General features: G+C 46.6%; 1 protein-coding gene across 3 annotated transcripts in view; it reads right to left on the bottom strand.

Annotated features, from left to right (window-relative positions):
* Positions 1–17,399, bottom strand: part of LOC133347890 (ADP-ribosylation factor GTPase-activating protein 1-like) — a 51,179-nt gene that overhangs the window by 15,686 nt on the left and 18,094 nt on the right. For 2 of the 3 annotated variants that reach the window (XM_061560612.1, XM_061560615.1), the window contains exon 3: positions 2,398–2,504. The exons of the other annotated variant lie outside the window; for it this stretch is intronic. In XM_061560612.1, the coding sequence (XP_061416596.1) occupies positions 2,398–2,504 (107 nt within the window). The remainder of the gene's footprint in view (positions 1–2,397; positions 2,505–17,399) is intronic. 3 annotated transcript variants of the gene reach the window in all.

Genomic DNA, 17,399 nt, shown 5'->3' with positions numbered 1-17,399 from the left:
TATTCTTTTGAATTCCCACTGTATTTCTGGGTTCTTTAATGACAATAAAAATTGCTTGCAAAAATAAGACTTAACTAGGCAGTTGCAGCCAAAGTAGGGAACGTGCCCTAGTGGACGTTCGACATGGAGATGGAGCGATGCAGGGACCAGATGGATTGTTGCTTTACGAGATCATGAGTGATGGTGGCTCTTTGGGAAGGCCTTCACACAGCGGTGGATAGATCATGTCTCACGATGATGATAAAAAAACCTTCTTTAATAATTTCGTAGTAAACCTACATAAACAAACACCACAATAATGATGGCAATTTGCGGAACGTTGACATGTAATTACGTGAATATTATAAAGGATAATTATACAAGTACTCTGTGTTCTAATTGGAAAAGACAATCAATGAAATGGTTCTATGGGAGTCTTGTGGGAGGAAGGTGGTAGGGGGGGGGGGGGTGAGGATGCGCTGAGCGGAGGCCCCGGGTAGGAGGGTTTCGTAGACTGGATGTTGTAGTTGGCCGCCTCTAGAACTGATCACTGTGACATACAGTTCCTGAGGATAACCAAATAAAAAAAATTATGCCATTTATTTACTCGAGAAAGCCCCCTTCTGAGACTCCCACGATGATCCTTTTCATCAAAATCCTGCAATTGGGATGTTTGGTCAGTTCTATTTGAGTGTTTGGATTCGTGTGGGAGCAAACTGGGGTGCTCCGGAGAAAATCCACCTCGCTCTATACGAGGGGGAGGCGCTCAGCACTGCCATTTCCTGGTCACCAAACACAGAGATCCTCAGTGTAGCCTCAACAGACTGTTGGGGCAAGTGCTGTTAGCCATCACCTATGAAGGCCGGCACTGCACACGAGGGGATGGGTGACCAGCACCGCGCCCGACCGCTTTTGTCTCCCCGAGTAGCGATGTTGACATTTGGCACGAGGTACTAAGGTGATGCTGAGTCGACCTAAGGGAGGCCTAGGACCTAATCAGATAATCTCCACTGGTGTTGGCTGTGAGTGAGAATCGAACTCGGGTCACCGGGTTCGTAAAGTAGCGCGCTAACCGCTCCACTACCACTCCCCAGTGATCATCCATGTTTGGCAGGAGGGAGCATCATTGCTAGCAAAGTTTCCCCAATTCATAAAAAAATGTATGACTAACTTGGCTAATTTAACGCATAGGCTTTCGCGACCAATATTTTGAGTCATAATTGAGTTTTGGGTCAGATCTCGTAAGTGAAATGCGTTGTGTCTTACACCCTCCTCCACCCGACAGGGCCAACTAATCAAATTGTCCCGTGAACAAACGTGGCCAATTTATTCCTTCTTCAACAGCACCACTGCTTCGTTGGAACGTCATCCACACACATTTAACAATTGGGTGGTACGACGTTTCACTTCTAGTTGCAACCAGCATTATGAGACAGAAATCCGATTTATAGAAACGGCTGCCTCCAAACTGGTGTTGAAAAAGAGCAGAAAACACTGTAAAAAAATTCGTTCTTTTCAAAATTAAACGCATTGTACCACATTTACAACCCAAAAGTGACAGATTCACGGTGCTTGAAATGGGGTCCTCTCACTTGCCTCTCCAACACAGGCCATCTGTTCATTCTGCCCACCTCATTTTCCCCATCGACTTCAAAGGTGCAGCCTTGGACGGTGCCGCGTGGACCACACAAGGACCAGGAGAGCTTTGAGGCTCAGCGTAATGAGGTGCGTGCCGTGACGGCACGAACCCAGAAACGAGAAGGCAATTGCATCGGAGTGTTCGGTGGGCTGGTGTATTATTCCGCTCTCCCGAGAACTGCATACGATTTTCATTGAGTATTTTTTCAGATGCAGTTTGAATCAAATATTAATTAGATACGTGTGTGTGTGAATTATGTATGAATGCATCGCATTCGTTTTGTACAAAAATTATTTGTCACGGGTTTATGTTAAATTGAATAAATGGAGATTATCCTTAATTGGTCGTAAGTTATTTCTTGCTCACACGAGCACCCAGACAGTGTTCCGTCTCCTCTTTACAGCCTTGGGACAGGAGTGAGAATTCCACATTCCTAGGGCAGGGAAGAGACTATTTCATAGGACTGCCACTGTTGACTTCCCCACAAAGTGATACTCATATGATCGACCCCCAGAGGGACGGTGAGCCGAGTCAACCCACGCAGCCGGGAATTGAAGTTGCAACCCTCCGATTGCAAGCCGCTCCCTCTGTCGCTGTAGCCACCTGACCTGACACGGTCACGATGACGGAATCATCTCCCGAGGGCAATCATCGCCATCAACGACATCATCATCATCACCGGCGTAATCACTGCCACTCCTACGGTAGCAACACGGACAGTGGGGAGAGTTCCATTGCAACCCGATTCACTGTGAAGCCGACAATGACGCAGAACTCACCGCTCAAGTAAAGGTGAGTGAGTCTCGGTCAGCCTCTCGTGGTCACTGTGCTTTGCCGAGAACAGAGACGTCACATCCTTCCAGCCCTTGAGCCTGGCCCCCTGAACCTATGAGGAGATAAACACACAGGTGCTCACAAAAGACAACGGCGACCCTGGTGTAGCCTTGCATAGACCATGAGGGGGGCGAGTGCTATTAGTGAGCATCGGTTAAGATCTGCACGGTGCACCGCAGAGAGGATGATGTGATGAGCGCGGCCCTCGCTGATGATTCGAGTCAACGTAGGGAAGGCCGCGGACCGGTTCTGATATCTCACTCGCCGCTGATGTTAGGTCTCTGGGTTTGTCGCGCGGCACGCTAACGACTGTGCCATGACTACGTGGACGGCGAGGGTTGCGTTCCCGAATTGCGAATGAATCCAGAAAATCCGGATACCGAACCTCGGCACGGAATCTCGGAAAGATCCGTGTCGATTCCGGATTTACCCAAAAATATGACCACCCGAAGTGAAATAACGTGCCTTTTGGGTGATGTGACTCTTGTTGTGAGCGGGAAGATGTTTTAAATGAGAGGACGGTCAGAAAATCACAAAGGGATATGAAATAGGCCTTAAACCCCCCCCCCCCCCAAAAAAATTGTTTTCCGAAAAAATGAGGCACATGCAGGCAGCATCCGGAGCCGCAAAACAAAGCAAGCACGTGCTGTTAAAAGCGTTTAAAAGCTGTTCTGTACCTCCATTAAACATCTTTCTCCCACCAAATGACATATTGCCTAAAGACCTTGCATTATATTTTGTCTTCTTCCTCTTGGCTGATGTGTTAAAAGGAAAACAGAGACATGATATGTAATTTAATGATATATAATTTTGATGGGGGTTTGTATCGAAAATTACTAATTTAGGCAAAAGCTGCCAAACGTGTGAATATGCAGACACATCCCATAAACACATTATCTCCTTTTAAACAACGTGTGCTCCTTGTGAGAGATTTATACCAACTGCCAAGATATTGTTTTGCCTACGCAAGGGTAAAACATGCAATAAACGATTATCCAGCGTCATGAGCCGTACTTTAATGGAACGAGGCATGCATAAATCTTGTCGGTGTTGTGGCAGTTAGCCGTTTTGTACTCCGTTATTAGGGAATAGTTTACTTTTCGAAGGGTCAAGGAGGATGTAATCAACAAAAACGGGACAATCATAGCAGCAGCAAAACAAATTGAGTCATCAGCTGCCTTGCCATTTGATGTTGTCGGATGTTACGCGCACCGTGATGCACGCTCATCTCATCTGACGGTGATATGCCGTCGTTGGCTAAGGGGTCTCTGCTGCAAAGAATTTAAATGGGGTCTGCTCCATGTCAAATCTCTCCTCTCTCTCTTCCATGGCCCGGTGCCTGCTCTCCCTCTCGCCCGCACAGTCTACGATAGCTTCGCCGCTGCTTTGCATTAATGTAGCTTCGTTGGACTTCTTGCGCACCGTACGTAGCCAACCGTGCTCATCGTACGTGCGAAACGCAGCCACCTGCAACGTTGCGTATTGCGCAACGGCAACCCAAGCGCACCGATGACATCTCTACAAATCGCAGCATTGCCTCCGTAATGCACGACGGAATGAGACCCTTTGCGCACGCCCGATGAATGTGCAGCGCATTGGAATTTTTATGGCTCCTTCGTTTTGGCATTTTTTTGTGTGTGCCGGTGGAGAGTGCGCGACGGATCGACGAGCGCTGTGCTTATCGCCGACTTGTTGCGGCAGCAGCTCGGCTCGACTAAGCAAAGCCAGAGCCAAGGCTCGCTCCAATTACCGGCGCCGAGGCCACGTTGATCTGAAGCGCAAAAAAAAAAACCCCTGTGCAGCAACACACCCTGAACTTTATCTGCAAAACAAAGAAAATCCCATATTGCCCGCTCGCCTGCGCGCCGAGGTCCGATGCTGCCGGCGGGGGGCGGTGCGGGGCGGGGGAGCGAATGGGGGAGCGGTGCGACGGGTTTGAGGTAGACTCTACTGGGCTGCGTGTTCCCTGCCTGATCAGCACTGCTCCCCCGCAGTGAGCATCTAAATCACTGGCGCGGCTGCACGCAGTGGCACGGGCTGCCCAAGGTGCGTGCCATGGAATCAATGAATCGCAGCTGCCGTTATTCAGGACGGTCTTCACGAATGAATCAAACAAGCATCAGTTATAAATTTGCTGCGCTTTGTTGTAATCTGTATGAATACATTTTTTTTGTGATATACATGCACGTGCTTATGCGGGTAGTCACACATATGTTTGAATGGGGAGATGTACTGTTGGAAATATGATGTCCATGTGAAATACTGTCCTGTATATGAGCAGTGATAGCGACGTGGTTCAGGAACTGCAATTTGAACCGAGTCACTACTGACGATGCGCTCCCCAAATTTCACCAGGCTCACTGTTCATGAACTCTTGGAAGTGCTTGCACAAAGGATAGTAACATCTCATCCTGTGTTCTTTGGAATCTGGCCACGGCTAACATCAGTGGCGAGAGATATCTGAGCCTGTCCTGGGCCCTCCCTTCACAATCACACATTGACCGGTGTGGCAAAGTATTGTAAAAAAAAACCATGATCGACCACCTTGACCATGAGAGATGATGAGAGCTTGGGGAGGCCTTCTTTTAGCAGTGGACACATTTTGTTGGCTATTGATAATGATGAGTGTGTGATGCATGCTAGTGCTGAAAGATATCCCAAAGGGTTCTATCATTACTTATGATAATTATCAGAAATGTTTGTTTGTGCAAAGAATTATAACTATTTGCACAAACAAACACAAAATAAATATGCAATTAAATCTGAACTAAAATTTGACTTGCATAACGTGACAGTTTTACAAGCATATATTACCACACGTTGTTTACGGTGAAATATGATACATGGGGCTTCGTTATATGAATACATTACGGTATATATAAAAAATATATTCATCAAATGTGTTAATGAGTTAATAGGTACAAGTATCCATGGACTCACACGCACACACGCATGTTACATAATACCGTGTCAGGGAAAGTTGCCAGGCAATCACACAACATCTACTATGCAACTCCATCTCCCGTCTCTTGCATGTTTCACAGATAAATATTCCGCGTGTAACCGTGCATTCCTCAGCCTGTGGGATGGAGATGTTGAATCATTTTCACTTTATTTAATTTGGCCACCGGTAGCAACACGTTGCATAAAAAAAAAATCAGCATCGCTGCCAGTCGTGTGCCAGATCGCGCGAGCATCGTTCGCAGTGCAGAGAGCGGACCCCTTGAGTTGTCCTCCTTCGTTCGCACGGCTGCTGATGCAGATGCAGACCAGCAACGACAATGCCACATTCAGGTGATGAAGCCAGACAACCGCGTCAGGAGCAGCGGAGTGTATCGCCGTGATGCCTCCGTCGTATTTGTGGGTCGGGGCATTGCGTCGTTACGTGTTGTACCGTCTGTTCTGGACGGCCACAGTCACACACTGCTACTGGAGAGTTTTTGATGCTCAATTTGTGCATCGGGTTTCCGCATATTGCCATGGTTTGTGCAATGGATGCGGTTTAGGGTGGACCATGAGCTTCGTGGAAGATCAAAAGCAAGGAATCTCTTGAGTGACACAACATTCGGGTGGGTGGGTGGGCGGGTGGGGGGTGCCCGAGTGAGTTGTCTAATTGAGAGTGGGGTGGTGTGACAGCATGAGTAACTGATGGACATGCAGGGACCATCAACGGGGAGGGGACTGGGGCGGTGGCAATTTGACCCAGGCTTTAAATCCGGAGGGGGGGGGGGAGGTGGGCTCAGAGAGGTACAAAAAGGGGGGGGGCCTCATCCGGCACGTTGCACCGGGCGTCCAAAAGCCTTTTGGCGGCCGTTTCTGGAAGTGGAGGGCGATGAGTGACTTGGGGGAATGAGCCGGGGCCGCCCGTGAGATACGCTTGTGAGATACGCGGAGGGTGAATGAGGCTCCAAATCCGCTGGACTTTGACGGCTTTGTGTGTGGCTGTGTGTGGGCTCTGCTGAACCTGAATGAGATTATTAAATTCGGTCATTTATCATTTTGACTATTTTGCGTATCTTTTTTGGGGGGGGGAGGGGGGGTCTCTATTGAAGTCAGAGCCCACTGTAGTCACGTGAAATCTTGTGCCAACCCCAATAGGATTTTATGGTTAACCGAGGGAAGAGGCCTTAGGAAAACATGTTCTTATTTGCCACTGGGCTGGCCAAAAGTCTTACACATGTTGATAATAATAAGTTACCCGATAGAAACATTTGCAGTATTAACAGAGGGGGGGGGGGGGGGGGAAAGATGAACACGGCAGATCGCATTATGACAAACACAGCCGCTTTGGAATGTAAATGTGATGATGCTCACAGTACGTGTGTTACATGCAGTATTATTTCTGTATCACTATTTTGCACGAGCAAGACATTTTACATTGGGGCATTTGAAACTGAGTGTTATATTCACAGATTGTGAATATGCAATACCTTTTATATACACAAAGACAAGATACCCCGTGTAGCCTCAGCAGACTGTTGGGGCAAGTGCTGTTAGCGAGCACCTATAAAGGCCGGCACGGCACACGAGGGGGTGGGGGGCCAATACCACGCCTGACCACCTTTGTCTCCCCAGTGGGGATGTTTACACACGCCACTAGGTACTCATTTGAGGCTGATTGGATCTAGGGGAAGCCCAGGACCGGTTCAGATAATTGTCACTGGTGTTGGCCGTGAGCAGGACACACACACAAAGCCCTCTGTCCATCCACTGCTGGATGAAGGCCTCCCCACGCCGTGTCGGTGGTCACAGAGGTCATGTGACCATACTTCACCACGCAGCTCAGTGCGGGTTGGTGAAGGGGCAGCCGAGGACGCGTTCGGTCATCACTCGCCACTGACGTTAGCCGTTACTGGGAAGGTTAATTTAGGTTAACGTTAACCGTCGTAATGATTATCTTGTATTAATGTGCTCCAGTACAGCAGTGCACATGTGTCTGTGCATCCGTGACCCTGTTGCGTGTAGCCGAGGGATTGAATGCCCCAATTTAAATTGCAACACCCACGGAGTTCGTATTTAACAGTTTAACAGCATTGCGAAGAGGAACAGCAGCAGTGTTGACGCAATCTTTCTCTTGGTTAACGGAGCACAAAAGAAAAATACATTCTAGATTTGAAGCTTTCGTGACTGCAAGGATTCATACTCTTAGTTCTTTCGGTAAAGTCACGTAGGTAAAAATGAAATTAATAAAAAAAAAATTTAAAATCACAGATTTTTATTGTTTTAATTTTTATTAATTTCATCTTTTACCTACGTGACTTTACCGAAAAAACTAAGAGTATGAAAAATACGTTGTTAATAGCTTGAGACAAGGGGAAAAAGGGGGGCTTCTGAATTACATAGCATTAACATAACTCGACAGCAATCAGTAAATTGCCGTCAGCCTCCCCCGCGCGTCTCATCGTTTATTCTTCAGGTCAAGGGCAGTAAATCATTTTTTTTCCCTGCCGCGCTCTTCACCAAACATCGCTTTAGATTACAACTCCACACGCGCATTTCCATCCGTGGGAAGCGAATGCATTGCTCGTCTACCGCATGTCTTTAACAAACGTTTGGCTTCGAGCGTAATGCGACATGCACAGAGTGTTACTCCTGCACACAGCCCTGTGGAGTATTCGGCTTGGGGTGGGTGGAATGGAGGGGAGGAATAGGTGCGTGGGGTGGGGATTCCGATGGTATTCGATCACTCGGCCCCCGATATCTGCACGCCGTTCCTGAATGGTCCTGAATGGGGGAGCAGGGGGGTGGTCGCCTACGCCGCGTGGCCTTGAGTCGGCAGCACGGAAGGTGGATGCCGTTGCTTTCCGCCCCTTTCTCTCCGCCGCACAGGATGGAGGAGCCTCGCGAGGCAGAGCGAACTCGACGCTGAGGCTTGGCGCACGCCTTTGGGGCAAGGCAGACGGCAATGACGATATTTCATCATGGAAAACAGTAACGAGGGGAAGACCCGGAGGCGAAGCCCACAATCTAAGATTGAGATCGCAACCTTTCCTATCGCTCAACTTTCTCTTTAGCCTTTCCCCACACATACGGTATATATGTGTGTTGTATTATATCATGCTAGCCTTTTGCCCGTCCTAGGACGGAAGCTGTAATATTTACGAAAAGAAACGTCTGCGTAGAGCTATTCATTTTATTAACGGTCAATAAAGAAACGTCAAATTTAAAGCGAATTTGCGTAAAAACATTCCTTGCTTATGATAGTAATGACGGGGGGGGGGGGGCGCTCTTTTGCGGTGACTTCACGTACGTTACGTAGCACTGTGCTGCGTAGATTTATTTTTGACCGTCACTTTCTGTAAAGCAGGGGTGGGGAACCTTTTTTCTGCCAAGGGACATTTGGATATTTCTTACATCATTCGCGGGCCATACAAAATTATCAACTTAGAAATTAGCCCGTTATATTTGGTCAAACATTTAATTAACTCACCCCTAATGCGATGGCTGGAACTGCTTCTCTTTGGTGAGGCGTGAGCTGGTATTGATGATGTTGCTACTCGCAACTGCTTTTCCAGGTTTGCTCCTAGATGTATTGAATTTCGAGTCCCGCCTGCGGTTGCCTTGGCAGGGCCACACTAAATGATTTCGCGGGCCTTAAATGGCCCGCGGGCCGGACGTTCCCGATCCCTGCTGTAAAGAAATGTCATATTTGAAGCGACTTTGCGTGAGTGTAAAAATCCACCTGCTCATGATTATTTTATTATTAACTAGCTTTACTACACGGCTTCGCCCGGGACTTGGATTCACCACGCCCGGCCGCCTTTGTCTCCCCAGTGGCGATGTTCACACAGCAGACCGTTTTAGGCTGAGTCGACCTATGAGAGGCCCAGGACCCGGTTAAAATAATCGTCACCGGTGGTGGCCGTGAGCGGGAATCGAACTCGGGTCGCCGGGTTCGTAGCGTAGCGCACTAACCGCTACACTACAATGCGTTACGCTTCCACGTGCGCAGGTCACGTGACATATTTGACGTCATAGCTCACTTGCCGTGCACAAAATCTATGCATTATTGAGCTCCCCCCCCCCCCCCAAAAAAAAGAATAAAGTGTATTTTTTAATTTTTGCATGGTGTACAGTCTGGAAAGTACCCACATGTTAAATTTCAAGTTTGTTGCATGTCGGGAAGCACGTTAAACATTTTGAACAGACACATAATCACAACTTTGCTTTTATATATATATGGAGATGAGGGGGGGGTGCGGCATGTGGAGTGACGTCACGCGCGTTACACACATTTCTGGGCTATTATAGTAGTAATTACGTATATATTGGTGCTCGCTCACATCACTTGCCCCGACATTCTACTTAAGGCTATACGGGGGATCTTTGTCTGTCTTTGTATATATTACAGCTGTTTAATGGTCAGATTGTACGATGAAAATGTGTGACTCAAATTTATTATTATATTTTTTACATTGAAAGTGGGTTCCCATATTTGTCGTGGAGCGCTCTTGCCGGCAATTCAGCAGCATTTGTTTAAGCGAGCCTGACTGCTGATGAGACCCAGAAGGTCAAAACCGAACGAGTGCGTTTGCTTAAACAAATGCTGCTTGGTAATACGAGTCTCGAAAGCCATTACGTCTGATGGACTAAAACATTGGTTGATTTCACATGCCGATAGATAAATAAGTACTATTTAAAAATACTTTTTTTAAAACACGCTTTAATGAAATGTACCGTATTAGTTATGGAAGAACTCCACGACTCCACGAAGTGGCCCCGAAGCTTGCCATAACGTAAGGGACCGTGGTCAATTACAGCCAACGTTTTTATTACCGTGGACAATTAGACCCAAGCCGAAACATAACATATAAAAAATAATGTTTTAAAATATTTTTCTTTTTTATGATAGAATATAGTATTGTCATCAGTATGACATACGTTTACTAAGTTTGCAGTCGATACCACATTGGTAAGTGGGTAAAAATTGAGTTACAAGATTTGAGGATACAACTACAAAAAACAGAGTGAGTAAAAAAATGGTTGCCCCCCGTATACAATTATCTACACAGCTTTCGGTACGTAATTCGGATCTTACTCAGCACTATTTTCACTCTTGACCTCTTCAAATAACTCTGGTTTTGACGCCACCTTCGTCTCAGAACAACTATTTTACCAGGACACACGACTTTAAAGTACGAAGACGCTTTTGTGTGGGAACTTTGTCCATTATTGTTGAATTCAAAGTTGTAGCAAACCCCCACCGTGTGAATTATATGAGTAACGTCAGATATTCGCCTCAACGGCCGGTCCGCGCAGCCCAGCGTGGGATGGCACCGGAGACGCTTTGATGCCATCTCCCAGTGATAACATCACGTGCACCTCCCCCGAGAAATGGCACAACGCAGCCGTGGCAATGTCGGGCTCACTCCGGTGTAATTATCGTCATGAGGCCATGATCAATACATTGCCGGATGAATGCCCTCCCCACTGCCGAAACATGCCCTTGAACGGTATGCTCATCATATGCTGGTATGATGGAAAAAACTATGATCGAATACCAAAATAAAATTTTATAAACCAAAAGTCACGTGATCAAATCCAATGCCTTTAACAAGGTATTGTGGTATGCGAGACACACAGATGGGTCTTACTAAATCTACACATATACGGCCCGCTATCAATCCACTGATGGATGAGGGCCTCCCCGCACCAAATGGGTCGTGGCGGTTATTTAACTATACTTCACCACGCTGGTCAGTGCAGGCTAGTGAAGGTGGGGAGCACGGAATTTGCGGGCATAGCATTGCCCTTCTGCTGCCCACCAAGTATCCGCCTGTGACGTATCCCATTCAATCTTTCACGGGGCACAGCAGAAGTGAAGAAGGAAGTTTACGCGGTCAGCACGCTCCTTCCATTCTCAGCTTTACGAGGTTCATTTACTTTTCTCCAGAGATCTCCAGAGTTTTATTGAGTTAAAGGAATGTTATTGCATATATCTTTTTCTTATGGTGTTCACTTGTGAATACATCATTTGCAATGGGGGTAAAGGCTCCGAACACACACGTCACCATCCTCCCTTCGGCCCGATCCATTCGCAAAGGCTTCTGCCAAGCAAGGTAATTGATTTGTAAGTTAATCATTTGTTTCCATTCATTGACACCACCGCCTGCATTCATCACACAGATGCTGGCATCAATGCTCCATTAAATAACTCAACTTTTAAATCCCAAGCCTCAAGGATGATTCAATCATTAGCGACCGGTACGTTATCCCATCTGCTCATCACAATGATTAACGGCTGTTACATTGTCTCCTGCCCGTTCCTTTAGCGAAAGTACAGTCGTCACATTTCACCTTTGCAACGGAAAAAAAACGAGACAAATACATCTTTAAACAAAAAAACTGTCTGCAATATTTTTTCTCTCTCTCTCGGAAGGCTGTTGACATGGAAACAGAAATGTCATAGCCAAGATAACTTACGGGGCAAGGTAAATTGCAGGGCCCTCAGAAACGGCTCGACCACGTCAGAGCTGTAACGCCACTCGGGGCTTGCCGTGTTTCGTTTGGGTGTTTAGGTGTTCAGTGCCTCGCGGAGGGGGCAGGCAGCTCTGCCAAGCGAGAACAGGTGGCACACACAGTGTCTCTAATTAATGTTTCGCGAGTCGTTTGCATTTTATAGAATCGTCCCGCATCCCATTAGCGTTCGCCTGATCGGGCAGAGGGTCCGTGCAATGACATTTGGAGCACCCTTCATGCGGCGATTGACTTTTAAGTTTCGCTCCAAGCATTCGTTGACGTACAGTGGTGGTGGTGTTGGACGGCCGAGCTGAACATCGCTAATGGTGGTGGTGATGTAAGGGGAAGTTGTGGGAGGAGAGGCAGGAAAGAACGAGTGGACAAGGAGGGGGTGTGAAGTGAGAACTCCCATGCACTCTCGTTTGAAACGAATTCCTAAAAAGGTGATAGCAACAAATTAAAAGGTTAAAAATAAGACCACGATTTGAAGAAAGAACATTTTAACGTAAACGTTTTATGGGCGATCCTAGTTTGGTTGCTTTATATTACATCGCAGAATGTGTTATAGGTGAAACCACAGTCGTAGAATTTATTATTTTAAAAGTCAAGTGAAAAGACGCAGAAGAGAACTTAAAAAATAAATAGCTCTTGCCATGATTAAGCACCGGAGCTGTTTATGCAGCATTTTTCAAGCAAATGTCATTTCTTGGGACCTCTAGCCAGGCATGCCATGGTTACCAATCAACAAAGGCAAATATTCCCCTATAGCCTTCACAGACTTTTGGAGCAAGTGCTTTTAGCCGGCACCTATGAAGGTCGGTGTGGCACGCTGGCGGGTTGGGTGGCCAGCACCACGCCCGGTCCGCCTTTGCCTCCCCAGTGCTGATGTTTACACACACACACCACACCACGTACTCATGTCGGGCTGAGTCGACCTAGTGGGAGGCCCGGGGCCCGGTTCAGATAAATCGTCACTGATGGCGTTGACCGTGAGCGGAAATCGAACTCGGATCGCCGGGTTCGTAGCGCAGCGCAGCGACAACCGTTGCGGCCACCGGCAGGAAGGACGCACGCATTTTAAAATCGGCACGAGGAGTAGCAACCAAGAAATGTGACCTCGACAGAAGAAGCTCTTCGGGGGCTGACATCCTGCCCACCACCTAATGCACACAAATTGAAAATCACTTTGTTCGCAAAACGCTGAGCAACAGAGAGCGCTCCAATGATTATCTTCGCTGTGGAGGAGGTACATTTGCTGGCGTCCGAGGCCGCATCTCAGCCCGTGACGGGCGACTGTGCATTCATCCACCGTGTCGCTGCTCTCCGTCTCACGCCTGGTTTAACCCTTGTTAGAGCGTCAACGTGGCCAGAGAGTTGAGATCCACAAATTGATATCAAAGTTGATGCGGCACAATATTGCTCACAATCGCGTGTGGCTTAACGATTGACTAGGGATAAGGGGATTTCTCACCCGCTTTAATCTCTTTGAAACGAGAATCTGAAATGGAATAAAAATATAAATCTGTTTCTTTGGGTGTTGCAATGACAGTGAAAATGTCATTAATAACAAGTGGTATTCCTGCATAATGCATGAAACTCAAACTGAACGGCTGTACAGCGGTGTGCGTTCTCATTTAAATAATTCTCATTTTCGTGAACTAAAGGGCATTTTCATGCAGAAATATTTTGAAATGCCAGTCGTGTATATATGATTAAAAACAAATCACAAATACAAATTGCCATGGTGGCTTCCATTGTTTTGGAGCAAGCTCGAGTCTAGGTGATTTGTACAAAAACAAAGACAACCTTATTTTCATCACCGTATCCATCCCCACACCCCCCCCCCCCCCAATATAGAACGCAACGCAGGTGAATAGCACATACTACGCTTCGCGTGTACATGGCCTGCGCCGTGAACCGTTATCAGAAGACGGCTTACAGAATAAAAGACACGGGGCAAAAATAAACACCTGCGACACATTCAGTTGGTGGCTCTTCCACAGGTCTATGAAAGCAATGAATGCATGCATAGGCAAACAAATACATCTGTGGCCAGATAAAGCCAAACGCCGGTGACACGGCGGTGCAAATCTGGCTAAAGCTCAGCGTCGGAGTCGATGGCGTGCAAGATGCAAGCGGCAAGAATTCGTTGATTTCCACCATCGCCATGGCAACACGTGGCAGTGTGAAATTGAACGGGCAGTGGGAAAGGGTCCAAACATTTACGTGGGGAAATATGAATTACTCTTTGGTTCTTTCGGTAAAGTCACGTAGAAAGATAAATTAATAAATTAAATAAAGGCATACGACGATTCGATTGCAAACGCAAGCAATCATCATCAGGTACAAATGAAAGCGAAAACAAACCTAGTATACTTAGAAATATAATGCAACACAACACAGAGTGTCGGCTAACATAACAGTCAACATCCTACCTGGTTGATTACGTTCTTCCAAAGATTGCTAAATTTAGGAGAGAGAGATTAAGCACAGAACCGAAGACACATAAGCAGAGAGAGATAACACAGAGACACACAGAGAGAGACACACACATAGGCACACAGAGAAACAACGCCTCTGTATCGAGGCCTTAAATAGAACGTAATCGACCAGGTAGGATGTTGACTGTTATGTTAGCCGACTATCTGTGTTGTGCTGCACTGTACTTCTAAGTTTACTCGGTTTTGTTTTCTCTTTCATTTGTACCTGATGATGATATTGTAGAGGTGTAATTGTGCATGGCCACGGATGTTGAGGTGTAATTGTGCATGGCCACGGATGGCCAACAAACACAAGGGGCGGGGTTACGGCCGTACACAGGGGAGGTGCTCGCACCGACGTCCGCACCTGCATCCCCCACGGGCCCCTCCCGGGGGCCGAGTCCTATAAAAGGTGGTGAGCCGGAGGGCTCGGGGTGGGAACTCAGCTTTAACCAGAGAAGAAGGAAGACCTGCTAGAATAGGCCCCAGAGCTCCCCTGGCTCGCTGTCCTTATAAGGGCCGACCAGGGCAAGCCGGTGGCGTGGCCCCGAGAGCCCAGACTGACGAGCTGGTCTGGAGACTCAGGGTGCCGGGATCCCAGCTTGACCAGGGCTGGGATAGATAGCCTCCCCTAGCTCCGTAGTGGAGGAATTGGGCATAGGTTAGCGGGGTTAGCTGTTGTGTATCCCTGTAGCCAAGTGACCCGTAATTACTGTGTGTGCACAAGTTGGTGTAATAAACAAGTGTGCCTCCGATCCTGTCGTCAAGCCTCCTACATACTTACTACAATATCGAAACGTCGTATGCAGTTATTTAAGTTATTATTTTCTCATTCTACGTGACTTTACCGAAATAACCAAAGAGTAATTCCTGCAGCCACGAAAGCGCCAAATCAACTTTGAAATATGAATGAATGAATTCCCCGATCGGAGCGATCGAATCAAATTCACCACCGCCAAAGGCATTCATCGGCATCTGTTTCCATCTGTACGGGGATATAGCGGTGCCCCCTCGCACGCGTGTGCTCCGGTTTTCTCCCACGTGTATAGATAGTGACAGCGTAATGAGAAGGAAACTGGCACTTTTTGGAGACACATGTAGGTTGGACAATAACAGGAAATTGTAAAAGTGTGTTGTTCGTAAAAATGGAATGAACCAGAAAGAGAGCAAGACCTAATAGAGCCTGGCTAGATGACGGCATAAGAGAGATTGGTGCCAGGAAGATATCGCACTACTTGAGAATATTGGTACAATACAGAGAGGAAGGTGGAAACAAATGACGAAGTGATGTATAGTAAACACTCATTAATTGGATGAAAACATCTTAAAATTAAAACCCTTCTGAAAAATAGGCCAATGACTCAGTGTGGCTTTCTCGGACAAATAAGCAAGTTAATAAGTACGTTACGAGAAATGTATTTTATAATTAACATCGTACAATGTCACTTTGACGAAATCGCACGGAATGTGCCCGATCATATGCGATCTCGGAAGCTAAGCAGGCTCGAACCTGGATAGGTGCTCGGATGGGCAACCACCGTGCTTAACAGGTGCTATAGGCTGCTGCGGGGCTATACCGACCCCAGTGCAAGCGAAATATTGTACCGTACTTATTGTATTGTACTTCTATAATCCCATGCTCCCCACCTTCACCAATCCACACTGACCAGCGTGGTGAAGTATGGTCAAATAACCTCAACAATCCGCACGGCGTGGGGAGGCCATCATCCAGCAGTGGATTAATACACGTGCTGTACAGTTGCATGCGTACCTGTGCTCGCTGGAAATGCATTATTGCGTCCCAAACAGTCCTACTGTATTGCATCTTAAAAAATATAAATCCGAGCCTGAATGTAGATGTAATTATACAGTTTTATGGGAGCTTGGCCTGGCAGTAAATACTGTCTCTGGTGATGCATCCCCCTATCTCTGGCTGGTGACTAATGCAGATGCATCTGCTGACTCATTTCCCTACCCTTGCTTGCCTTGATGACGAACGCGGCACCTGAAATCAGATTAAACCCACGCGGATGTGTTCCGTGTACCCCGCGATAAAATCGTTGCGAATGCACCAGAATCCCCTTCCGATCTCAGAGACTCAGCAGGGATTTTGGGGACGTCCATAAATGACGTCACGCGATTTTGGACGATTTTTTACCCCCCCCCCCCCCTCGTCACACGGCGTCACAAAAAGTCAGACCCCCCCCCCTCAAATATGACGTCACAAAGCTCTGCCACCCCCCTCCCAAAACCATATTTCCATTTTGAAAATAAAACGTGCTTCAAATCGCTTTAAACTATTGTCATTGTAGTGCGTATTTAATGTGGCGCTGCACTCTGATGTTGTAGGAGAAAACATTTATGTATTATTCTACCCACCTTAATGTGTATCACACTGCTACACGACGGTTAATGGTACAGTGTATAATAACAAATAGTATAACATTTATATGCTTAATACAATGTACAAAGTAATATATAGTATCGTAATTGTATAGTGAACATATAGCAGTGTGATACACATTAAGGTGGGTAGAATAATACATAGTGTTATATTAAAATGTATAAGGTATAGGTTGGTTTACAGCAATACAGTATATAATTTAATGTTGGGTTTATCTATGGCAGTATATAGTACGGTATATGCTCGTGTGATGTAAGAGAATAAAGTTTAGATGGAAGCATATTATATAATTTTTACGACGTAGAATTGTAATGTATTACTTGCTGTGAGTAACTCAGCTTATTGTAGAGTATAGTAAGTATACTGATGGTGCTATGCAGTTTATACTATAGTTTTTTATGTAGTTTATACTTTAGTTTTCTACGTGGTTGTTTAGTAACTGCAGCTACATACTATTAACATTCCTTTCCTTTGTTAATGCTACTCCCTGCACCCTCCCTTGGTGCTGCTGATCCTGCATAATGCATGGGCATAATATGACTTTGAAACCCCCCCGCCAACCTCCTACGCATTTTCCATGAATATGCTAAATTCTTCTTGATGT

The sequence above is a fragment of the Lethenteron reissneri genome, chromosome 26, assembly GCF_015708825.2.
Source record: "Lethenteron reissneri isolate LAM-NWPU_2019-01 chromosome 26, ASM1570882v1, whole genome shotgun sequence".
In the NCBI taxonomy this organism is placed as follows: Eukaryota; Metazoa; Chordata; class Hyperoartia; order Petromyzontiformes; family Petromyzontidae; genus Lethenteron; species Lethenteron reissneri.
Note: the sequence above shows the minus strand (reverse complement) of the source record. Positions and strands in the feature narration are given on the sequence as shown.